This window comes from Thalia democratica, chromosome 8 (assembly GCF_965202585.1).
Source record: "Thalia democratica chromosome 8, ktThaDemo2.hap1.1, whole genome shotgun sequence".
NCBI classification, from domain to species: domain Eukaryota; kingdom Metazoa; phylum Chordata; class Thaliacea; order Salpida; family Salpidae; genus Thalia; species Thalia democratica.
This window is the reverse complement of record NC_139172.1, coordinates 25,293,905-25,319,588: the sequence shown is the minus strand read 5'-3', so window position 1 is coordinate 25,319,588 and position 25,684 is coordinate 25,293,905. Positions and strand designations below refer to the sequence as shown.

Here is a 25,684-nt window from a genome sequence, read left to right as displayed (position 1 = left end):
ATATAATATCAGAAAACTGTTTGACTAAAGATTTCAACTAGGATTTAAAATTTCATAGTTTGTCCATAAATGGAATTAACTTTTAATAAATTACTGACAAACAATCAAACTTGGGCGTTTCATTTACTTAAATAAAACATATTCTGTAAAACCTATTTTTTGATTACTATATCTAAACTATTTCCAAGCACTTTATAACTGTTAGTAGCTGATATTAAACTTAATGACTTACTACAGACTGTTGATACATTTCGTATATGATTTATTTCATGATTTTTTTAGAATAAAGTTATATATACTTTAAAACCTTTTAGTTGACTATTTTAATTCGGTTTTTTAAATTCATATTGACCAGCAAATTTTTCAGTAAAGCTTAAACTTATTTGCAAACTTGTATGGTAGCTATAAATATTAACTAAAGTTAAAGAAATTTTGATATGTTTATACAAAATTTATTGTAACAATAAATATATTTATTTTTTTGTTTATTTAACATTAACGAGCGAAACTTAAGCTTTATAACGTTGCATACTGGGGACAATTAACCTTATGTAAATATGCTACTTTTGATTTTAAACTAAGTGTAACATTTGAACCCTTGCTGTTATTTTTTTTATCTTGATGTATTCACTTTTGTTAAATATGTTTATTTAAGATTTTGATGTTAGGTACAACAACATAGCAACCTATGAAAAATATTCGTAATAAAAAAACTAAAGTTGTAGTAAACTTTAAATTGAGTTGTCAAAGTAAAGTAGATTTATTACTTTTGAAGAAAAGTTTTCCAAATGTATAAAAAGAACAAATTGGATAGTTAACTACGGTAAAAAATATGTTAAAAGCATCTGATTTAAGTAGCATGATAAAGTTACATACCTAACAAGCATGTAAAAAAAATGTGTATAACAAAACAATATTTAATATTGTTTTTAGTAATAAAGATGTAAAAGTACTGTTTAATCAAAGATATCAAACTACTGTTTACTAAAACATATACAGTGAATTGTTATAGATGCATAAAAAGAAATTTGAACTTTAAAACCAATATGTTATAACGAACATAAGTTTTTTGTATAGTCAGATTTACTGTATACTCAGTTTTTTATATAGTCAGGTCTGAATTTCATTTGACTTGTTTTCAATGAATAAAAATATCCTTTCCAATGGTTCCATATGATTCCTTTTGCATACAAGTTGTTTTGTCCCTTTAAATATTGTCCATTGATGTTGACATTGTGACAGCCTGAATACCAAAACGCACCAGTGTAAAGCTGAGCACAATGCTCCTGGGATTGAGTATCTTGATCGAAGTTTTTAGCAGAAAATCTCATGTTGTGGTGGCTAATTAAAGAATCACCTACAACAAAATTTATGCAGCTTTTTTCGAAACTTTTGTGTTATGTGAGCAAAAATAATGAACTATTGAAAATATTACTTTTTTAAAAGTTTAAAATATGAGTTCCTAGTAAATCTATGTGGTATAAATCAAAATTATTTTCTTAAGTAGTTGAAAGTTCCAATGTTATTTTGTAGATTTCTATCTTAGATACGTTAATTTCAAATTGACTTGTTTAGTATTTAAGAAAATTTTTGCAAAAGTTTAGAGTTTGTAATACTTATAAAGAAATAAACTTAGAATAAAATGTTTACTTGAGCTACTTTCTATTTTTATAAATTAATTTAATTTTTGAAGTTACGACAAAGTACAGAAAAAAGTCTAACTTTTAATTAATTAAAAATGAACTTCTCTGTTTTACTTCTGGCTTTAAATCAAATTTTAACTTATTAAAGCTAAATGAAATTCTAAACATAACTATATATAAAAGTTTCTAATAAAGTTAAAACCAATTTAAATTTCTCTATTCAAAAACCTTAGCCTTGGTTATTAATAAACTTCTTTATTTTTAAAAGGTATGTTATTTATAAACTAAGCATTCTTAAATTTCATTAAGTTAAAAGGTTAATCTATGAAGTGACCAACAAAAAAGAAATAAAAATTTACCAGCGTTGCCAAAGTATGAATCTTTTTCGAAATTTAATATATATCCGTCGCTGTCTCCTACTGAAAATTTCCTAAAATTTTTATTTTATATCTTAGCGGCTTATAGTATAAAAAGTATTAACTTGTAATAGAAACTTAGACTTTTTACTGAACATTTTTTAGCTTTTTTCTTCATTGATTTTACTTTGAATATCTTAAAAACAAAACTTACTTGTAAGTAGCGTATGCTTTTTTGTCGTCAAAATCGCTGAGATCAAACCTTAGTTCAAAATTACCGAACCGGGTCAACTCGTGTAAGAGTTGCAAACCTTAAAAAAAAAAAGGTATCGTTAGTTGAAAATGTTTTATGTAAAAGTTACATTTTTTGTGTAATTACAGCTTCCAAAGTTGAAGATTAAAAAACGACAGTAGGGAAATAAATTTTCAGGATTAACAGTAATTTTTAACTACACATAGTCAAAATATTAATTTTCTTATTACCCATCCAAAATTCCCCTTCAAGATCTCCAAATCCATCAACGTAGGAGTCAAAATCTCGATAGAAATCTTGCTCTCCGTTCTCACGATTTTGTACAAGCTTAAAAATTTTTTATCATTATAACTCAGTAATAAAATAACTATAGTTTTAAGAAAATATTGCAATTCATAGCTTAATTTCCATATAATACTGTTTATTGAAAGACAAAAAAGTGACCAAAATAATTGGTCCAAAGATCTGGTGTACAAAAAAACCTTTCGGTTATCGAGTCCCACACCACGGATACCTTTTAATGTCTTGTGCAGGACATAATAAAAGTTGAAGTAATAGAATTAAGATCAAATAATTAATTATATAATCAAAGCAATAACACCAAACTTTAAAAGACTGGTAGTAAATATTGTCAATTTTAAAAATTGGCAAATGTGTTTAACAAAAAAATCTTTAAAAACTTCATATAGAAATTTATCGAACAGTATTTTTTTAAATGTGTTAAAAACTATTTCATTTTCAAATTGAATGAAAAAGATGTTTTGTTTTTCTTGTAAGTTTTTTCTAAATACTTATTATTATTAGCAAAGCATTTGAAAAATAATAACTAATAAACATAAAACTATAATATTATTATTTGTAAAATTAAATAATAATGAACATATTTAAACTTACGGTCCAGCCACCCCCGTCCGTCTCTTGGTCACATCTCACTAAAAACCCCTGGGGCCTGTTGAACTCGGGATATATTCGGTAAGTCCCCGATTGTGAGAGCGGATCAGCGTATTTGATATCATAGCAGTCACGTGGTCGCGGTAGAGAATTGTCTTTTTTAACAACACATAAATATGATACATAACTTTTGTTTGTTTTCTAATTTTTTGACAATTGTTTACATGATAAATAGTTTTAAACTTGAAAAATAAAAGTTTTTAATTTTTAATTAATCTATTAAAGCGTTTTATATGTAAACTATTTAGTATGGAAAACTAATTATTATAGATTTCGATACCATATATTACCTGTAGGTGACTCAGAAGTATGGTTAGTTGTTTTCGGCAGTTGGCACTTTATTGTCATCAGTCCGTCTAAAGTACTAGACGAGCATCTACAGTTTTCACTATCTTCGAATTTCGCTTTAGCAAAACAAGTACATAGTTTTTTTTATCAAAAAAGGTAGGTTTAGAAATCATACTTTCGAGTGCTTTATCAGTAAAATATTAATTTTCAATCCAACATAACCGTTTTTTTCTTTACTGAGTGTAAGCAAATTTACTTGTAATTGCTATAGCAGCTTTTTAAACAAGATGAAAAAGATATTACCATTTAGTTTTTTTTATAGTTATAAAACAACAAAAAAATGATTTAAAAAATAGAAAAAATTAAAAAAAAATTTAAATACTAACCAGCATATGCAAAAGTTATAAAAGCCAAAATCCTCAAACTGTAAAACTGCATTGCGAACTGCTTAATTGTAGAAAATTAAACTCGCACATATTTATATACGGCGTAGCGATATGGCAAAATATTTAACAAAAACTTATGAAAACAAGATAGTTTTATTGATGCATTCTGTTCTTTTGTTGCAAAGGTTCGTGCTACTGAAATGATAATTGTCCCGTTTTGAAATTTTTATTTAACAATAAAGGGCTTGACGAAAATGTTGTTATGTTTCTTTCTGAAGTTCTTTTGTTGCTCCATTGCTACAATAGGTTTTAATTTTTCACACCTAGCTACATAAATTTAAATAAAAATCTTTATTAAATGTGAAGACATACATTAAGTAAGATGAAAATTACAAAAGCTGTTTGTTGTTTAATTTTTTGCCTAGTTTCAAAACAAAAGTAGAAAACTTACCGGGTAGAATTATTTCTAGTATACAACGTTTTTCTTAAAATTTATTCATGCTTTAAAACACGTAGCGGGCCAGATATTTCTGCTGGTGGACCAATACAGTGCTTAATGCACTAGGCAATATTAATAACTATAACGAAAGTAAACCAAAAAAATAACACAATAAAGTTTTTTTTTTAAGGAATAAGTTTTGGTTAACTTTTATTCACTAGTGTTAAGAATTTGCTGTCAATACTGTACTTTATAGTTATCTGATATGGACGATTTCTTTTGTTCATTAAATTTGCTTAAAGTATAACATAGCTTATTAAATTATTTTTTAGCAGATAAAACCTTTTAAAACAACAAATAAAAGCCAAATACTCTTACATTAAATACGCCTTTGAAATTAAAGGTAAACAGTAAATATAAAATTTAATAATAAATATTGAAAGAGTATTTGTTAATTAGTAATATAATGATTAGGGGTAAAAGTAAGGGTTAAAAAAGTAAGAGTAATAAATTTCAAGCCGTGCAAAAGTGTCTTCGTACAAAAGTGACCCTTCGTGCAAAGGTTCCTTCGTGTATACTTGACACCTACCCATTTATCAAACTCTTAAAAAATAAAAATTGTTATAATGTCATATTTAGTTTCGAACAAAACTCATATGAGTTTTTGTAAACAGGAAAATTTTTGTTAGTTTCAACAATAAAAAAATTAAACTTTAAAAAAAAAAAAACAAGTAATAATGATTGATAAAAGCTAAACAAAAATTAATCAAGTTCGACAATAATTTTCTTAATAAAAATATATAAATAAAAATGGTATTTAAATGGTAATTAAAACTTTTGCAAAATAAAAAGAATAAAAATATCAAAATAACTTTTATTCAAAAAACAAATGTTAAGACTCAAATTTTGTATGTTTTAAACTAAAGTAGTTTAAAATGTTCAATACACTGAAACTATAAGAATAAAAACAACAAGCAGTCACCTCTCGGGAATCTACGGACTCGTTTGGTTACGCAAGTTCGTTTAAGTTACGCACTCTTGTTTAGTTACGCATTTTTAAATTCTTAAATAATACAAATTATTATAATTCGAAAATATTTTTAGGTATTTACTTGGTTTCAGTTTTTTTTGAAACGATAACGTTTCAAAAAAATTATTTTATTAAATACTTTGAAAATATTTTTTTTAAGTATTTAGTTAATGCCTTCATAAGAAACCTATTGAACTCTATGACTTTGGTGTTTATATTTTAGGTTTCTTAGTACACCTTTACCTTTAAGTAACTTAACTGTTTACCTTAGTACCTTTTTCTTTTTATTAAGTATTTTTTGACCAGTATAATTTTTTCCCTTGGTTCATTATTAAGTTTACTCTATAATTTAAGTTTTACTTTTTAACTTGTTTAATTTTATGTAAAGTTTATTAGATATTTATTAAGGTTTCTTCAAAATCTATTTGTGCATTAAAAAGTTCTTTTTGCGTAGATATTTACATTGCCTTAAGTTTTTTACAACAATTATTGTTATGAGAATTAGCAATTTTAATTGAGTTATAACATATATTGGAAGTACTAAATATTTTTTTTAAATACATTAAGCACATACAAAGAAAATTTACAGATTTTATTAAAGTATAATATGATTCACAGTTTTTATTTTATACTCATGTTTATTCTTATTTATATATTTAAAGATGAGATATATGTTTTATTTTTGACAGCATTTTTACCATTTCTCCCTTTTCATGTTTTTATGGAACTTTATATTGCATTTTTCGTGGTTGTTCTTGTAAAAAGAGCAACAAGAAAAATGTGAACGTACATGATCGTAAAAACTGAAATCTAAGGGGAGGAGACGGTGTGGTGCTCATGGTAGACTATGGTTTTCATAGTCAATATTGGCAGAAATGGGTATAAAAAAGAGTGCACACCAATTTTTTTAAAATTTTGTTTTGAGTTAATTTAATTAATTATACTTAAAAAGAGCTATTAACTATTAATAATAATGATTTTTCATTGATCTTAAGTTAATTTTTTATTGTTTTAATTAAAACTGTTAAAATTTTTTTTATAAAAAATATGGTGTGAGGATCGATGACCGAAAGGTCTTTCTCCACACCAATCAATTGACCATAGGTGTCAGCGTTCACATTTTTCTTTTTTATATCAAACAAGGAACTATATTCCTCACAATATTCATGTCATAAAGTTTAGTTTCAGCTCAATAAATATCTTAATTTTAGCTAACTTGTTTCTTTCACACCTAAGATTGAATTTGTCTTGATAAGATCTTTCTTTAATACCTTGCAAAACAAGTTTAATCTTACGTGGGCAAGGAAAAAAAAAACTTTCTACACACATAAATTATTTTTATTAGATTTTCTTTTACATTTATGTACAAACTGAATGAAAACTACTTTTGTAAACAAATAAAAAGGGAAAGTTCTCAAACTGTATTTTATCAAATGTATTATAAGATAACAGCCAATATAGTAGGTATATCTGCTACCTCTTGTTTAGTTACGTTCTCTCGTTTAGTTACGGTTAGAGGTTTCTTTCTTATTGAAAGTTTTTAATGTAAACCTCTATATAGGTTCTTATTATTGTTCTACTATATACATTTTGATTAACATTTTAATAGTGATACTTATCCCACAAAAATTTAAACTGTGAGATACATTTAACCGTAAGATAACAATTTAATTAGTTTTGTTTTATAAGTATAGTTTTTTTTTATAAATGAAGATATTTTTTTTATTCTTTTTTGTTTTAGCACTGTTTTCCATGACTATCATATATTTTACTAGATTTTTTTAACAAGCGCTAAAGAGGTTTTTGATCGAAACTGAGTCTGCTTTAATATATATTAAAAGAATTTAATAAATATCATTTCTCCTCTAGAATTTCAGATATTTTTATTAGTTTTCGAAAAATCAAAGTATATAATAAATGAATAACAATTATATTTAATCTTTAAGTAAATTTAATTATAGAAAAGTAACATGCTTAAAATACAGCTTAAACTATTGTAATTAATTAAAAGAGACTTATGGATTTTTTAATCTTTTAAAAATGTAATATTAAGTCTACTAAAACTTAGTATAACTTTTAAACTTTTTTTAACAGGATTAATTTATAAAATGTAAATCATTAGATAGAACGAATTGAAAAGTAATAAACAAAAGTTCATCCTAAATCTTAATTGTAAGTCTCATTAAACTTCAGAAAGTACGCTTGGACTGCAAGGTTCTCACGGATAACAAGAATATCTCCCGAATAACCAGACAAAATCGTCAGCCAATTTACTTCTCGCGTATTTTTCAGCCACTTCAGTTCTTTGCAAATGCTGCAGTTCTTACTATCGACAAGGTTTTCTTCGATCCATGTCAGTTTTTCATTTTTGAAACTTTGTAAAATTTCTAACACCGTTCGTACCTTTTCAACTCTTCTCGTCCGTTGCTTGTGCTAGTTTTGTTGCAAGGACAACGAAAAAGTATTTAGATTCGGTCAAATTGTTGGAGTAGTAAAGAGCGAGGTTTAAACAGTCAGGTAAACGCCCAAGCCGTAGCGGCCTCCCTTCGATGGGACTAACACTTGGTTTAGAATTTTCACCAGGCTGTAGCATCGCGTCCCGTGTTACAGCGGCTTGTTGCCGGATGCTCTCTTAGGCGCGTCGTTTGAGATGATTCGGATCACTTTGGACAGTTTGAGTCTGTGTTTGTTTTTGTTCGAGTATTAAATGGCGTGTAGATATTTATCGGTTGAACCAAATTGTCATCAATGTTTTCTTCCACCTCAAAGATAGTTTTGTAGTCGCAATGCAGCTCGCTCAAGCTTTCGACTTTGTACCTTGAATCGAGATCTGCTGCGGCGTTCAGGCTTTCGAGGCCGGAACTCACGAACTCGTCAAGCAGAGGTTTCTCCGTGATTTCACACAAATCCGAACCGTTTTTAATTTGTTTCGCGTCGTTAAAACACGGCAGCGTGTTATTCATTACGAAGTACTAGAAACTCGACATCTAGTTGATAGAGTTTTTTGAAGGTTTAAAAAAACTCTTTTTATGCATTGTAAATCTTTAACAGGAAAAATTTAAAATTATAGTAGTTTGTTAAAAACAGTTGGTTACAATTTTAACAAAAAAGACTCATAATAAAAAATAATTATCTATTTTAGCCCAACTCCCTTAGAAATTTTTAAAAATTAATTACATAAAGAACATTAATTGTTTAAAAAAAATTCAATAATTAGCTAAACTTATAAACATTTAAAAGCAAAACATTAAAATATATTTTCTTATAAAACTATAAGAGTATCTAAATGTAACTTTTTATTAAATCAAGTTTTAAACAAAGGCTAAAACTAGCAACAATTTTATTAAGCACACTAAAGCTTCTTTAACCAAGTTTATCTAAAGTTGTTACCAATTAAAGTGTTAAAGTATATAATGTAAGTTTCAGGTAACATATTTTCGTAATTTTAAAGTCCTTATTGTATTTTATAAATATTAACGCTTCACCAAGACTCAAAAATTACTACATAGATATACATTAATAGATAAAACGATACAAATAATATTTGAGAATTTTATTTTTTAGGTCATGTATAAAAGTGAATAACTTAGTTGAAAAATAAATACTGCATGTTTGTACAATTTTACAGAAAGAAAATACTTGTTTTAGATGTAAATAACTTAGTTTGTTAAACATTTAGAGGTTTCTGTCTGTTGTAGTAGTTATTATAAAAATAGGTTTATATAAAAAGCACCAACTAATCCATACTGTTTAGTAAAACCTGTATTTTTTATCTTATATTTATAAGTAAGTCTACAGCCAGTAAGGACAATATTTAAATACACAAAAAAACTCATAAAAAAATCAAATTGGTAATTTATTTCTTGATGAAGTTGTTGAGCATGTCGATGGGGAGGGGGAACATCATGATGCAGTTGTGACGTCACAGTTACTTTTTGATCATGCTGGATATCATGTCGATGGGGAGGGGGAATATTATGGTGGAGTTCTTCTCGGCCGAGATGCTGGTGAGCGTCTGCAGGTACCTCAGCTGCATCGAGTTCGGCGACTCGCTCATGACGTCAGCAGCCTCCTTCAGCTTCCTCGACGCGTTCATCTCGCCCTCCGCCGCTATCACCTGTTGTGACGTCATAATGAAAATTTAATTGTTTTAAAATTTTTAGTGAAAACTTGCAGCAATAAGAAATGAAATGATTAAAATTAATCAATTTAAAGTCGCTATCATATAAAAATATTAAAAAATATATATAATGTTGGCAATGTTTGTTTAAAAAGATCCGAACAAAACAAATTCGTTTTTGTTTAAAGTTGAAATATAAGATCATTATATAAAATCGTGTAAATTAATAATAAATTGTAAATTATTATTAATTATTTTTAGTTTACATTTTATATTCATAAATTATAAATTGTAAGTTTAACATTAAAATATACAACATAAAGAATTCTAAAATATTACTTAAACACCGCATAGTATTTTCAAACAAAAAAAAACCAAGTAGAATGCTTATCAAATACAAGGAGCAAACTTTATTGATCTTATATCATATAAGTTACTTGTAGGCAAACTTTCATTTTGTTAAAAACGATACCTGAGTAATTTTATAAATCAATATTTTTTCTCTAAACTAGTTTTGAGAAAGATTCATTCGATGAAGTCATAAAAACGTCAAAAAATGTTAGTTAAACTGATGTCAATAAAACTCTATAGAGGTAATTTTTACTTGAGCTTATTAAAAACCCAGCTTAAGTATAACTTCTGAATTTTAAAACACTTTAAACTTTAATACTTTAGTCTATCAACAAAGAACTTAATCCAAAAAGCATTATAACTTGTCTTCAGAAAATTTGGAAACAAGTAAATAACTTAAAAATTCATTAGTGGTGTTTATATCCAGCTATATTTCGAAACTTTAATGCGACACATACGTCTTTTTACGGCTGTCTATGATCAATCAAGTGATAAATGAAGAGTTTTTCTTGTTTAAACTGCTAGTTCTTGTCTACGTATCTTAAAATACATTAATGTAAAAAGTTAATGTTACTCATTAATCTAAATTAATAGTTTTCTGTAATGACTTTTCAGCATAGTGGAAACTTTTCGTTGTACATATTTTTTCTAAAAGTTTTAACAGTTACTTTTCCAAAACTAGTAAATTAGTGTTTAAAGTGTTATGTATGTTTTAATGAAAAAAATGGAAATCTCTACCTAGGTCAGTTATACTAGTTTAAGGTCATTGTTAATAAATATGTTGTGATTTTTTTTAAGTATAAAATGCACAGTGATCATAATTAAATTTTAAGTAAGAAAAATAGTTTTGGAACAATTTTTAATACTTTTATTTGTAAAAAGTTCTAATAATTTGCATTATTATTTACATATGATTAAAATTAGTACATTATACAAATACAGCAATTACAAATTTAAAATAAGTTTTGTTAGAATTAAGTTGTTAGAGCTGAAATATTAGGAAAACTTTTACGTACTGTAGGAAGTTTGTATACGTATAGCAATAACAAGAAACTTATCAACTCTAGAATGAAAAAGAAAACAAAAAACATCTAGTGTTTCTTGTATACAAGTTATACTAATTTTATAAATGCAACAAACTATTTTCTTAATCTCGACTTTTTTTGCAGTTTTTTTTGTATTGCTTTTGTTTGACTATGGTTACTCAGACAAAGAAATAAGATTTTTAACAAGTTTTGTATTTTTTTTAAACATGAAAACTTTTCACCAAAATAGTTAGAAGTACAAGAACAGAAATAAAAACTGGAGCTTTGATTTTTACACCTAACAAAAAAACCCTTAATATATTTTTATCCTAATAATCCCTAGTAAAAACTATATTTTGGTTATCGAGTGTATCTTCTTACCTACCAAACAACTCTGCCCGTATAATTTGAAAAGATAAATAGAGCAAAAAATATCAGTTTTAAGTTTGCCTGAAGGAAAAATAATGCCATTAAAAATTTCCGCGTCTTGTTTACACAGATGCTTTCAAACGTTGTTTGCTTGTCTGTGCTTGACACTACAGACGCTACTACACGTTTAATTTATGACGTCACAATACCTTAGCTCTTGCGTCACGAGCGGCTTCTGCTTCGGCGGCCATCGCTCTTTGAAGCTGCACTGGAAGACGAACATCTTTGCTGCAAATAATAAAACAATTATTTGAATTATGGATATCTTGAAGTAGAGTAGTTATTAAAGAAAGCTGAATCAGAGTTATTACAAAATAATAGTATTACCGAATGCTTTTATAAGTTTTGTTATACGAAACCTAGAAAATTTAGAAACAAACTTTCTGCGATTTTAATTTGATTTTTATATCTAAGCATTTACTTTATTAGGTTATTTGTAACAAAGTTCGCCACTTTTTTATTATGTTCTTTTTGTTTGTAAAAAATGTTAATTATTAGAGTTTTTTCTCAATTAAAATACTGAATAACACTTTTTATTTACAAAAGCTTATAATTTTATTAAACAAAAATATTTAAACACTAGAGAGTTTACAAAATAAATCTACTAAAGCTAATACACGCTGTGCTTAAAATATTTATAAGCTATTTCACTAAAAGGCAATGTTCACGCTAATTTTTTGCTAATAAATTATTTATTTCTCTTGTAAAGTAATTCTAAGTTTTGACTAAAGAAAATAAAGAAAAGTTTACTTCAAGAAGGAAAAGCTTTTAAACTAATTTTCAGAATAAACTTAATTATCATTGAAAAGTAGTTTTTGTTTATTTGTGAGTGTTACAAAACAACCTTCAATTTAATTAAAACTTGTTTTCTTAACAAATATTAATAGCGAATTTTATAATATCTAAAATCTATAATATTTAATTACTTATTTTAGCCATATCTTAAAAATTATTTAAAATTTAGCAAATAAAAAATGGTCTGTAGGTATTAATTAAATCTACATACGCCTGTCCCTTGTGTCCCTTTTAATTTTTGTTTAAAAGTTTAGATAGTCGGAATTTGAACTGTCCAAATTTGAATAGTCTTTCACCCAGTTTTTTTATATAACTTAAGTTATCAAAAGTCTATAAAAACAAAACATATAATCATGAAATAGATTAACTTTTATTAACTATCTCTTAGAAAACTTACATACTCAAAAAAGTTTTAATACAGAAATACAACAAATAACTTCAATTTAGAAAAATATGATAAAATTTTACCAAGTCTTCTAGTAAATTTTTCATGTTTTCAAAAGTCATAAAGTAACTAGTTTGTTCAAACTAACATTTCTACTCGTTCAACTTTGATTCCCCACGGATCTGTCGCATCATCTAGGGTCGTCTGAAATTAATTACATTGACAAGTATGCTAAAAGGATTTCTTAAAAATATATCAAAAATTAGAGTTTCTTTGACGGTAAAAATAAAATAAATAAAAGACACAAGCTTTAATAGATTAAATGATTGAAAAAAATCTAAATGCTTTAAAACTTTTAGAAGTAGTGTTAAAGATTTGTTAATGGGAAATATATCTTAAAAATTTTTTTAACAAAAAAATTACAAAAAAAAGCTTTGTTCAAAAAAAATAAGTACAAAAGGTTTAAAAAAAAGAATTTTTTAACAAGCTTAGCGTAATTTTGTTTTTCAAAGTTTAGAAAATTCTTTTAGTACTTTATATGTGTTTTTCAGGCAACAAAGTAGACTAAAATCAAAATTTTAATGCATTCGCTCATTCAACAAACATAAAACGGTTTGTTGAATTAGTACATATTAATTTCAATGCATTTTAAGCTTTTAAACCTAATTAAATTACACAAAAGTCACAAGCCAATCCTTTGTTGAGTTACAGAAAGTTTTTGGAACAACAAAAACTCAACAACAAATTTTTTTATATCATACAAAAGTAATTAAATTTTGGAACAACGAAAATTCAACAACAGAAAATTTTTAAATAACAAAACACAAATCAACCTGCATCCCGTTGCTGATGTACTCGCGGTCCGTCAACACTTCGGCCAGGGTCTTGGTCCCGAGCATGTTTCTCAGAGTGGTCTGGGCCAGCAGCCTGGTCGCCCCGTCCGCGTTTTCCACGTTGGCGATCGACATGGTTGCGTCCTGGACCCGGTAGTACACCACGGCGTCCACGGCGATCGTCACGCTGTCCTTGGTCAGGATCTTTGAAAAAAAAAGTTGCGTTTGTGCGCTTTTTTTTGTGTTTTTTTTTCTTATTATAAAGTTTTATTACTTGTTACTTGTAGCTCTACTTTTTTTAAAATTTGTAGGGTAAAAAAAAATTGTATTTCTTTGTTTTTAGTATAATACTTTTTTTCTTTCTTCAGCACATTTAGTTTTAATTTCATAACATTTTTAATTAAATCTTATTTTTATGACTGTATTCAGTTTTGATAACAAATTGAAAAGCGCTGCTAATTTTTATTTCAAATTTCTTCCAACAAAAAAATCTACACAAATATAAAAAGTTTCTTAAATAATTATTTTTTGTCTATTCTAATATAAGCAGCCTTAAAAAAAAAGTAAACTTCCTGTGGAGGAACATCAAAAGAAACTGTTCTCAAGTCGACTTTTCTGTATTCGTCTGTGCACGGCAGAATGCAAAATAATCCTGTTAGCATAAAATTTTATGCAATATTACTTTTAAATTTAGTATTTTCTGAAGGTAAATTTTGTTCTTCACACTAAAAGTTGTTTTGCTAGTCGAAAAAAAGTTGATTAGATGAATATATTTTAAACTTTTCAATGCTCTATGTATTTTGTTTGAAAGTTTTATTTGAAAACAGAAAGACAATGTTTAGTTTTAATAAGTTCAAGTACTAATTTTAAAGTTATGTATTGTTTATATCAAGTTCAGTTTTTGTGATGGTTTTTTATTATAATATACAAGTTTTACCGTAATAAAATTTTAAAGAAAATATGATTTTATGATTACATTAGTTTCTTAAAGATTTGAAAAAAGTAAAATAAAAATAAAAAGTGTCAAAAATTATTTAGAAAAAAAGTAGAATTTTAATTGGTGGTCTTTTAAATTTTAATTCATTAGTTTTTACCAATAGTTTGTATAAAGTTTCATAAATAATTTTTTGATATTTTATAATTGAAAACTATTTGTTAAATAGCATTTCTAGCTTATAATGACATTTATAAGCCATATTTATTACTTTAACACTTACGTATAAAATTTATATTTAGTAAAATATATTTACTGTTTTAACTTACTTACTTAAACTTTGTTTGATCTATTTTTAAATTTTCTACATTAAATAGATAAGTTTTTTAGTCCAACTAAGAAGTATGAAATACTCAATAAATAAGCTTAGTATTTTGTTGTTAAATTAAAATTATTATATTCAAAACAAACCAGGTCCTTTTGCCCCGCCACTTTGCAATCTTCCGAGTCTAAAAAGAACAGCTCTTTCGTATTCTGTTATCACCTATTATTTGCGTGTTATAATAAGAAAATAAGTAAAATGAAGAAAAAAATTAAACGAGCAGTTAAACACTTAAAATTAATTGTGTAACACCAAGTTTTCAAAATTTTATATGCTTAAAATAAAACTATTTTGAACTTTTATTTTTTTACTTATGTATAACTATTGCGTTTAAAATAACAAAAGGTATTATTTTTCAAATTCTGCTTTAACTTGTTTCAAAAGTCATACACAATCTTTACTTGAAACAACAAATATCCAAATAAAGGTTTAAAATTTGTCCCAAAATAAAATTACTTTGATGACAAAGAAGCAACCGCCGAGGGGAAAAAGTATAACTGCGAAGAATATGGAGCAGCACAGCAGGGTGTAGCCCAAACAACCGTAGTCAGTTTTTTCACCACCTGAAAAAAAAATATATTTATTTGAAAGTTTGAATTTATTTTTTTATTTAATAGTCCTGGAAAAGACATTAAACTGTATCCGTGGTGAATGACTCGATGGGACACGTTAAAAATCCAACCGCGATCAAAATCCACCCAGTCAAGTTCGAGAGCCGCTAAACGATCGAAGGTAAGGGTTAGGGGTAAAAGTGATAGTGAAAAATAAATAATAAATAAATAGAAAAAATTCAAAACAATTTTAAAAATAATAATAAATAAAGAAAATATAATAAAAACTCGGGTGGATTTTGAATGCGGGTAGATTTTGATCGGTTGGATTTTGAAAGTATACCATCCATGGTGTATGACTCGATAAGCAAACGGTTTTTAGGTACACCAGGTCCTAGGACCGATTATTTCGATCGCTCCTAGTTCATAGGATCGATTTTATGGTAGTTCAACATACAAAAAGCTTAACTTATTAAATAATTTTATTTTAGCATTATCATTCAAAATTTAACTTGTAAATTTATTATAAACATGTAATGAAAAAATATTTGCTTATTATTTATTCATTTCAAAACATTTACTTATAAACTTATGTAGACTTTTTCATACTTAAAAACTTGAGTTAATGGTAAAACTATTAAATAAGTTTTTCAACAAAAGTTTCATTTAAAAAGCTAATAAAAGTTTAAAGCTATACTTTATTTTACCGAGTTTTAGTTTCTATCTTTATACAACATTATGAAATTTTTAATAAGATGATATTTAAACTCAAATAACAGATTTATAAGAAAAATTTGTTGGTAATTATAAAATTTTCCACACTTGACAATAGTATACATTCAAAAAAATATTTTTTTAACTTGATAAATAGATAAAAAAGAATAACGTTTACAATTTTAAGATATTAAACTTTCACTTTATTTAAAACAATCATTAAAGTGAATTGTTATCAATTCTATTTTATTTGAATTGACTGTGAAGTTTAGTACCTGATACAATATATCAAAACCGAAATAGACTCGGAAAAACATAATAGAAACTTTCAATATTGCAAATAATTGATTTTTGAAATGTATAAATATCATTTTAGAAACTGTATATAAAAAGATACATTTGTTTTTCTTACCAGGGGTAGCTCTAGATACTTGATTTTTGGAATCATTAGTAAATGTTTTTAAATTATAAATAATCAGTCAAAACTTCATCTTTTAAAAAGCAATTGCAGTTTAGTCTCTACTTAGATTAGTACCTTACTTAAACAAAAAATACTACTCTGCTAATTAAATTAATCGCTTAGAGCTATCACTGGATCAAATCAACAACAAAACTGACTCAGATCAATGTGAGGGTTCTGTTGTCGAGCGGAGGGCTGCCTGATCAAACTCCCCTCCCCCATTTCCGATGGTTGCTTTTCTGGTGTTTTTCGTTTTATGCTGCTGAAAGACGTTTCAGAGTTTTGCTTGCTCAACAGTTTGTTGTTGCTCATTAACTATTAAGCTGCACACAGTTTATGTTTATTTCTTTCAATGAAAAAACAGCTTTGAGTTTAAACACATACTTTTAAATTTAAATGTAAGCGCTTAATCATAATAAAAAATACATTTAGGAGATTAAATACCTCAAGTTAAAAAAACTATTTTAATGTATTTTTAATAACTTAAGATTATGATAACAAGTAAGTTATATACTTTTTTATTAGAAAAAAGCTACTGGTATGTACTTTAATTTAAATTTTTTGACCAAAAAAATATTGTTTTAAAACTTTATATATATAAAGTTATAAATTAAACTTAACTTTAAGTTTTAAAGTGTTATAAAATGCAATTTTAGTTTCTCTTTAACATTAACTGTAATTAATCAACAGATTCTGAAAGTAAAATTAAAAAATTTCAGGAAACCAAATAAGGTTTTGCTTATTTAATACTTAATCTTAAGTAAACAAAGTAAAGCGAAAACCTTGAATTAAATTTTATGACTATGGTTACCTTAAAAAAAGTATCACAGTTTTTTTTTTCTCTTTTATTATGATATTCAGTTCTAGCTTACTTTAATTCAAACACTGTTCTAAAAATAAACCTTAACAAAAAAATCAACTAAAGGTGTGAAAATTCATAGAAAACTGGCCGAAATATTTTTCATAAATGTAAACAAAAACAACCGTTTCTGGGTATGGCTGTTTACGCATTGTTATCTTCGAGTTAATAATTAATAAACAATGATGCTGCAAACGAAATAAAACGCTTTAAACATTTCAAGAAACAGTAAAACTATTTAACAGTTTTGTTTTTGGGTTTAAAGAATTCAACAGTTGTTTTATATTATTCGGTTAAAAAGCATAGAAGGTTCGCTTAAACAATGTAAAACAATGAAAATACGCATTTAAGCGTTGAACTAGCTGTAAGGAAACTGAAATATACTTCTTTTTCTATGTAATATTTGTTTATCTCTGCAGATCGTGTAAATAACTTTGACAATTGTCAGTTACAAAAAAATATTATAGTATCTGCTTTTTCTAACGAAGTAAAGCTTCTTAAATTGAACTATTTTCACAAAAAAAAACAATGAACTTCAATCCGATAAAAAAATGGCTTATGCATTTAAAATATTTACATGTTTCAAATCAATAAAATAAATAAGTTTACTTATAGCTATGATAATGTGGTATCTTTATTAATAATTATTTGTACTGTAAAATTTTCTCTTTCAAACAAATAAAAATACCATATTACAACCATAAGCAGCTATTCAATTTACAGTCCTATTGTTTTGCACTCAAGTACAACTTTTTTAAAGTAGTTTTCGTTGTATTAACCGTTTGAACCTACAGCGACGTCTTGAGGAAAGAAAATAACAAAAAACTTATCATTTAGTTTTTATTTGTATAACTTTGATAATTATGCAGTTTTAAATAATTTTTAAATAGTATTTTAATCGTTGTTCTATTGTATTTAAAAATATTTCTGTATTTTAAGTATGTAGAAATAAAAAAGAAACAATTATTATAATTATTATTATTATGTTACTATGTTCAATTATTGTAAGTGTACTTTTTATCAAATTTAAGTAAGTTTTTCAAGTACTAAGCCTAATTTATTGTACTGATGTTACTAAAAACTAAAATAATAACAACTTTTAATTTTACAAGATACTATTTTTGATACAAAATTTTAAGTTTAGCACTATGTTATTTACAAAACTAAAAAATTACTTAACACTTGATTATTACTTTAGTTTTATTATTTTAACTGTTTATACACTACTAATCAACGTTTTTATTATTAACATTAAAAGTTATTAGTTATAATCCTGATTAGAAAGCTATCTTAAATGTTTATTTAAACGCAAGTCTTTATGTATACTTTAAAAAGTGTGAAATGTAAACCAGTATTATTTTTATAGTTTTACAGGAATTTATTTATCATTCAATTCTATAACTACCTGAAGTAGTTTAGCTTGTAATATAAACAAGTACTTAAAATTATGAAAATTAAGCTTTATGCAGAGGAAAACTAACACCCCGAACCTCCATTGCATATATCGTTACCTTCAGAATTTTAAAATAACATTATAGTTTGTTGAACGCAAAAAAAATGACGCTTAAAATATTTGATCTGAGGATCTGGTGTCATAAGAACCATTCGGCTATCGAGTCGCACACCTCTTGGATACAGTTTAAAGTCTTGACCAGGACTAGGTGTGTATCAGAAAATTATTATAAAAAGTGCTGCTATTACTATACTTACCACTAAACATAACTCCCTTGACCTCTAATGACTTATTTATGCTTTTTTTTATGTTCAAAGTTGTTTAGTACAAATAACCGATCGTTGGCAAACGTAACGTTAGTCAATTAAGACAAGCATGACTTTAATAGCTTAAACATCGGTATTAGATTTTACTCTAAACATTGATTAGAGTAAAAAGCTTTTGATGACGCAACATATCGTGCTATATCGTGAATCTAGTACTATATAAATGCAAAAAACTAATTAGGAACTTAAAAAGAGAATAAATAAATTTGAACATTTTTAGTTTTTTTTTTCTTGCTTTAAACAAGTTCTGTAAGAGTTTAGTGTTTCGTTTTGTATATAAACCCTACGGATATGGCTCGTATTGTCAACCACCTATGCTGGCAAGCATACATGCTGTGAAGTATAGCTTTTTTGTTTGCTTTGATGTAATTTTCATGCTTATTCACAACAAATCTACAACTTTTGAAACTACGCTGCAGATCATTATCATTATTGTTAGTTAACTTAATTCTATCTTTTATTATGTTGTATTGTTACAAACAACGTACTGTAATGTTATTCAATTGAAAAAACAAACATATTCAGAATTATAAATACTTTATTGACTAAACCAGAGATGTCAAAAAGCGGCACTTAAGCATGTTTTTACTATATGTAGTATGCGGCCCGTGAAAGGTGAAACTGTCGCTCTAAAAAGCTTAATTGCGGCCCAAATTTAAATTTATGATACTTGCACTAGATATTCTTGTATATGAAAATAGGAGTATAAATGGTCTAAGGCAGTGCTTCTGAACCTTTTTCTAGTGGCGGAACCCTTTTCCAAAGAACAACTTTTCCGCGTAACCCCTAATTTTAATTTTACATAAAATGTTTAATTAGATAAATGTTCTTTTTTAAATTTCGAAAGGCTTCGCGAAACCCCTGAGAGGCATCGCGGAACCCCATTTCAGAAGCACTGGTCTAAGGTACAATTTAAATGAGATTGGCAACTTGCACTAAATATCTTAGCGGCTGGAATTTTTGAAACTTGCTCTACGTACTATTGGGTTTAAAACGAAGTGTAAAAAAGTTTAAAAGTATAGTTGACGAGATATATAAGAAAATAAGACAGCGTTGCAAGTAAAACTTTGCGTCCAGTGAAGATTTTAATTTTTGAAATTTGCCCCGTTGCTAATTATTATGAATTTAAAAATAATAGTTTAGATAGTTAATAAAAGTACAATATATAGATTTTAAAACAACATCAATCATTATATAAATTAGATCAAACTGTATCAGCAGTCTTTGATTTTTGTATTTTTTGTATCAGCTGCTTACAACTTTACAGTTTTTGAAAGTACTGCTGATTGGGTTTTATAAAAAATATACTTTAAAGAACAAATTTATTTAATTACATAAAAATACCAAGTTAGTATTTTTTTATGAAATTAGTTTAAGGTTTCCAGTGATTAGAGTGTATTTTAAAACCTAAATCCTTTAGGTTTAGTTTAGTAGTTTTCTGATAATATTGTTTATAAACCTTCCTTAAGCGATGTGTTTTGTTTGAAAGAATTTTTAGGCAAGCTAAAAGTATTAAAACTTTGTGTTTTTTATAAAAAGTTTGTCTTGTTATCACTTTTATAAACTATAGTTTTTAATAAGTTTCATGTTTAAGTTTAATAAAAAACTGAATACAAAACTTAACTGATGCTATTTTAGGTTTTGTTTAAATGTAATGTTAGAATAAATATTAAAACTTAAGAACTGCTTTATATTTATGTAAAAATAAAATAAATAATTAAACTTTTTTATTTTAAATCAAAAATTTAATATTTTTTCGTAGCTTCTTGTAGTAATTATGTATTCAATTTTTTAAATTTTATTAACAATACAATGTTTCAATCGCTTGAACCTAATCAAACTAGATCATCAGTTGAATAAAATCTATGAGAAGTTTTTACCAACACATGCGAGAGGCATTAGGCTAAATTTGAAACAAAAAACTAAAACAAAAATCCAAAAAAAAACTTATATTTTATATTTTACTAAGAACTTTAGTGTCTCATCTTGGTTCATTTAAGCAATGGTGCACTTTTCTTTTCATGACCTTTAAAACAAATCACCTGTTCGCTCATTTCCTTTTTTTTTTTGCTCGACGCACAGCAAAGATTCCTCCTCACGTTGGACAAAACGTGATCCGAGATCAGCTTCACGAATACGTGAATAAAATGTTCGATTACTGTTTCAACCCCGAGAAACTGTTGAAGGAAACCAAAAGCTTTTCCCGACCTTTGTACTGCGGTTTGATGGCGGTGGATGTTTGTTTACTGTGGAAACTGACTGTGTAACAGCATCGCTGTTCTTTCTTCCTTTTCTCTCAAAAAATGCTTAAATTGAGTAAAATGCGAGTTTCTAGCCAGTCTAGTTTTACCTTTGTACTGATAGTATATCGTTTGAAAAGATTGTGTCGCCTCGTACTTCTTGTACGAAGGCGACTGTTTTTTTATGTTAACTTGTGAATTGGAATAGCTTATTTGTATATTTTGTTATCATGTATCGCAGTTTATATTCATTTTAATACAGTTTGTGTTTCTAGACTCGATTTCTTATATACAATTAGTTAAGCATTCTAACAATCTAACTATTTAATTAAACTAAGCTTAAAAGATAGTCTAAGTTTAGTTCGCAATTCATTAAGTCGACTTAGCTAAATAACTTAGCTAAGTCATATCTAAACATTTAAATAACATCACCGATAAATACTTATAACGCGCACGGAGTCAGATAATAACCAGCATCGCGCGTATAAGTAACATTATAAGTAAATCGGGATAGTTAAAACTGACTAGTTTTCTGTCTGCGTGCCTGTTGATTATATTGATAGTTAATGTTGATAATATGAGATTATATTGATAGTTTTAAAATAAGTTTATGATTACTAAATGTGTAAAACACGGAAAAGTTTGAAAATTGTTAAGATAAATTCTATTTAGATGGCATGTAGTTAACCTTTTAATTTATCATCATATGTTTTCTAAAAAACGAAGTTTCTAAATCTAAAAAAGTATAATGATTAAGATTTTACAATAAATTAAACTTTCTGTTTGTTATTAGGCCTGGATTAGTTGGACACCTGATTTGACAAAATTTAATTCCTAGTTGATTAAATATTTTAAACATCCACGTCAGACTACTCTTTGTTCTTATGAACTTAAAGTTAACTTTTGTAGATTGATTATATAAACAGTTTGTACTACTTGTGTAAACATATTACTATTAGTGATATTAAAATGATTAAAGTAACATCCAAACTATTTGTTAGTTTAATAACAATTACTAAAATGATATACACACTAAACTAGAAAGGTTCATAAAAATTCTTATTTTAAATATTTCTTAAAACTTTACTAAAATACTTGTAATAAATACTTTTTTACTATTGATAAACTATTATAAATTATTATGAACTATTATAGATAAGTATGTCTTTTTCTATCTTTTTTTTTGCCCTTGGCTTATACTTATATCAGACATTTTTTTAAATATCTCGTTTACTAGTCTTTCAGCGGTCATTTGGAGAAATCTTTACCATAATAACTAAGATGTGCTTGGTCCTTTAAAATTACTTTAATAAAAAATATAGTGAATATAGAAAAAGGAGTACATCGATTCACACAACATATTTTAGATTCTTTTTTTTATTTAGTGTTTTTTTTATGCAAGTTATTCAGATTGTGTTATTTTGTGTTTATTAATCTTAAATTGCAGTTTAAATCCAGTGATCGAGATTATGTTAAATAGTTAGAACAGTCTGAGTCTGAACCTTATGTATAAAACAAAATTAAAGTTTTAAATCTATAGCTTTTAACAAGAAATCTATTGAAATTCGAACCTAGATATTCTGAGGTTTGAAATGAAGAGCAATAAAAAAGGTCATAGGTAGAGTTTACGGGAAGTTGAACGTAGAAACTTACACAAGATAACTTCAGGGCTGTTATGAAGATTAAGAACTAAAGCTGCGACCCACGTATATTTTTATGTCCGAAACTTGGTCCGCGACCACCAAATGCCTGTCGACCTCAGAACTTAAGGTATACCTTTTTCTTTTTTTAAACCTTTAAATTATCATTTTTAATAGAGAATACTTACGTACTGAATTTAGTTACTTTTAATCTTAGTAAGCTATGTTAATATTTTCAATTTTATCAAAACAAACTTTAACTTAATAACATAGTAGTGTTCTAAACTTCGAACTTTAAACTTAATAGTACAAAAGGTAATTTCTATATTATAGGTCATGTCATAACTAGGCTCAAAACATTAGTTTTTAAATATTCCTGAATTTATTTCGTTAAATTGTAAATTTTATTACAATTGGTTTATTTTATTAATTAGTTTTAGACATGACTAATTTATATTTAAACTAGCAAAAATTTTCGTGTAAATTTGTCTAACCTAAAGCTGTATATACAATAGATAATAATAAAAATTGTTGAACATTGTTTAAAGCCAAATACTGAACCTGATGTTGCATATCTCCCCATTTTTTACTATAATTTTAAAATCCAACTTTACGTAAAATGTATCTTTAATCACAAACATTACAAAGAAAGCTTTAATATTTTTATTGATCACGTTATGAGGCTTTAAACTTTATAAGTACAAACAGCACAGCCCGTTGGAGAATCAAAACAACTTTTTTCTAGTCAAATAATTTATTCTATCAACGCATTTTGTCCGACAACTAACTATAATGAACTTCATGACGTCTATTGTTGTAAAGTCTATTATAAATATTTATACACAACAACTAATGATATACGTAAGCAAAAGTCATTCCAAAGTGTTATTCTAATTAAACTATAGTTACAAATAAAACTTACAAAAATTTTTAAAGCTAGTTGAGAATCAAAACAACTTTTTTCTAGTCAAATAATTTATTCTATCAACGCATTTTGTCCGACAACTAAATATAATTAACTTCATGACGTCTATTGTTGTAAAGTCTATTATAAATATTTATACACAACAACTAATGATATAAGTAAGCAAAAGTCATTCCAAAGTGTAATTCTAATTAAACTATAGTTACAAATAAAACTTACAAAAATTTTTAAAGCTAGTTGAGAATCAAAACAACTTTTTACTAGTCAAATAATTTATTCTATCAACGCATTTTGTCTGACAACTAAATATAATGACTTCATGACGTCTATTGTTGTAAAAACTTTTATTCTCAACTACTTATGAAATAAATAAGTAATAGTTGTTCCAAAGTGTTATTTTAGTTAAGCTATCGTTACAAATAAAACTTACAAACGTTGTTTAAAGTTATTAAACAAAATTTAAAGTAAACTGTATAGTAATTTATATTATACTTTTTTGTTAATAAAGTTTTTTTGTAAAGTTTTCTTTTGTTTTCTAACCAGTATATTTTTAATTGCATGCAAAATGTTATTCAAAGTATAATTCTTCATTAACATTAAACTTGATGTGAATACTGTATTTTGTAAACGTAAAACTATTAAGCCAGTTGTAAAGAAGCCGTGTGAACAACAAAAGTAGGCTTATTTAACATTACATAACAAAACATTTTTTTGACATTTAATTTATTTTTGAATCAATTTGATAAAAAAAAAACTACATGAAGCAGTTTAGGTTTCGTGCTCTATTAAGAATTTTTGAACAATTTTTCTTAAATCTTCTATAAGTACGCACAAAACAGTTTCTCTTTTTCTTTGTTAGCACTTCGGAAGCTGTCAAAGTTGAATCAATCTCAACAGCTTCATTGATGGTTTCAGCGTTTTTGATAACTTCAAGATCTGAATTAATGCTTTCAGTGCAGATATCTGAAGGAACTTCTGCTTTTTTATCAGCTGGGTTATTTTTGATGTTTTCAGCATCTGAAATGATCGCTTCAGAGCCGATATCTGACAAAATTACTTCTGTTTCATCTGCTGGGTTGTTTTTGATGTTTTCAGCATCTGAATTGGTCGCTTCGGAGCCGATATCTGACATAAGTGCTTCTGCTTCATCTGCTGGGTTGTTTTTGATGGTTTCAGCATCTGAATTGGTCGCTTCAAAGCCAATATCAGACAAAAGTACTGCTGTTTCATCTACTGGGTTGTTATTGATGTTTTCAGCATCTGAATTGGTCGCTTCGAAGCCAATATCAGACAAAAGTACTGCTGTCTTATCTGCTGGGTTGTTTTTGATGTTTTCAGCATCTGAATTGGTCGCTTCGTAGCCGATATCTGACAAAAGCACTTCTGTTTTATCTGCTGGGTTGTTTTTGATGTTTTCAGCATCTGAATTGATCGCTTCAGAGCCGATATATGACAAAAGTACTTCTGTTTCATCTGCTGGGTTGTTTTTGATGTTTTCAGCATCTGAATTGGTCGCTTCGGAGCCGACATCTGACATAAGTGCTTCTGCTTCATCTGCTGGGTTGTTTTTGATGGTTTCAGCATCTGAATTGGTCGCTTCGAAGCCAATATCAGACAAAAGTACTGCTGTCTTATCTGCTGGGTTGTTTTTGATGTTTTCAGCATCTGAATTGGTCGCTTCGGAGCCGATATCTGACAAAAGCACTTCTGTTTTATCTGCTGGGTAGTTTTTGATGTTTTCAGCATCTGAATTGATCGCTTCAGAGCCGATATATGACAAAAGTACTTCTGTTTCATCTGCTGGGTTGTTTTTGATGTTTTCAGCATCTGAATTGGTCGCTTCGGAGCCGACATCTGACATAAGTGCTTCTGCTTCATCTGCTGGGTTGTTTTTGATGGTTTCAGCATCTGAATTG

The 25,684-nt window shown here is 27.0% G+C and overlaps 2 protein-coding genes across 3 annotated transcripts; both read right to left on the bottom strand.

Annotated features, from left to right (window-relative positions):
- Nucleotides 1-1,020: 1,020 nt before the first annotated feature.
- On the bottom strand, nucleotides 1,021-3,936 carry LOC145842625 (fibrinogen C domain-containing protein 1-like). Of its 2 annotated transcripts, none has more exons than XM_082950100.1 (7): nucleotides 3,878-3,936; nucleotides 3,494-3,579; nucleotides 3,147-3,298; nucleotides 2,483-2,579; nucleotides 2,214-2,310; nucleotides 2,003-2,073; nucleotides 1,021-1,357 (listed from the first exon to the last, which is right to left on the bottom strand). In XM_082950100.1, exons 2-7 carry the CDS (start codon nucleotides 3,549-3,551, stop codon nucleotides 1,095-1,097), a joined length of 738 nt encoding a protein of 245 aa, XP_082806226.1. In that variant the 5' UTR covers nucleotides 3,552-3,579; nucleotides 3,878-3,936; the 3' UTR covers nucleotides 1,021-1,094. The 2 variants fall into 2 exon arrangements, with proteins under 2 accessions (XP_082806226.1, XP_082806225.1); XM_082950099.1 differs by having other exon boundaries at nucleotides 3,494-3,607; nucleotides 3,878-3,930.
- A 4,691-nt stretch (nucleotides 3,937-8,627) lies between these two features.
- LOC145842181 (stomatin-like) lies at nucleotides 8,628-16,642 on the bottom strand. The gene is made up of 8 exons (XM_082949582.1): nucleotides 16,484-16,642; nucleotides 15,057-15,163; nucleotides 14,690-14,762; nucleotides 13,854-13,936; nucleotides 13,285-13,488; nucleotides 12,600-12,655; nucleotides 11,421-11,499; nucleotides 8,628-9,463 (listed from the first exon to the last, which is right to left on the bottom strand). Exons 1-8 carry the CDS (start codon nucleotides 16,635-16,637, stop codon nucleotides 9,275-9,277), a joined length of 945 nt encoding a protein of 314 aa, XP_082805708.1. The 5' UTR covers nucleotides 16,638-16,642; the 3' UTR covers nucleotides 8,628-9,274.
- Nucleotides 16,643-25,684: the final 9,042 nt, after the last annotated feature.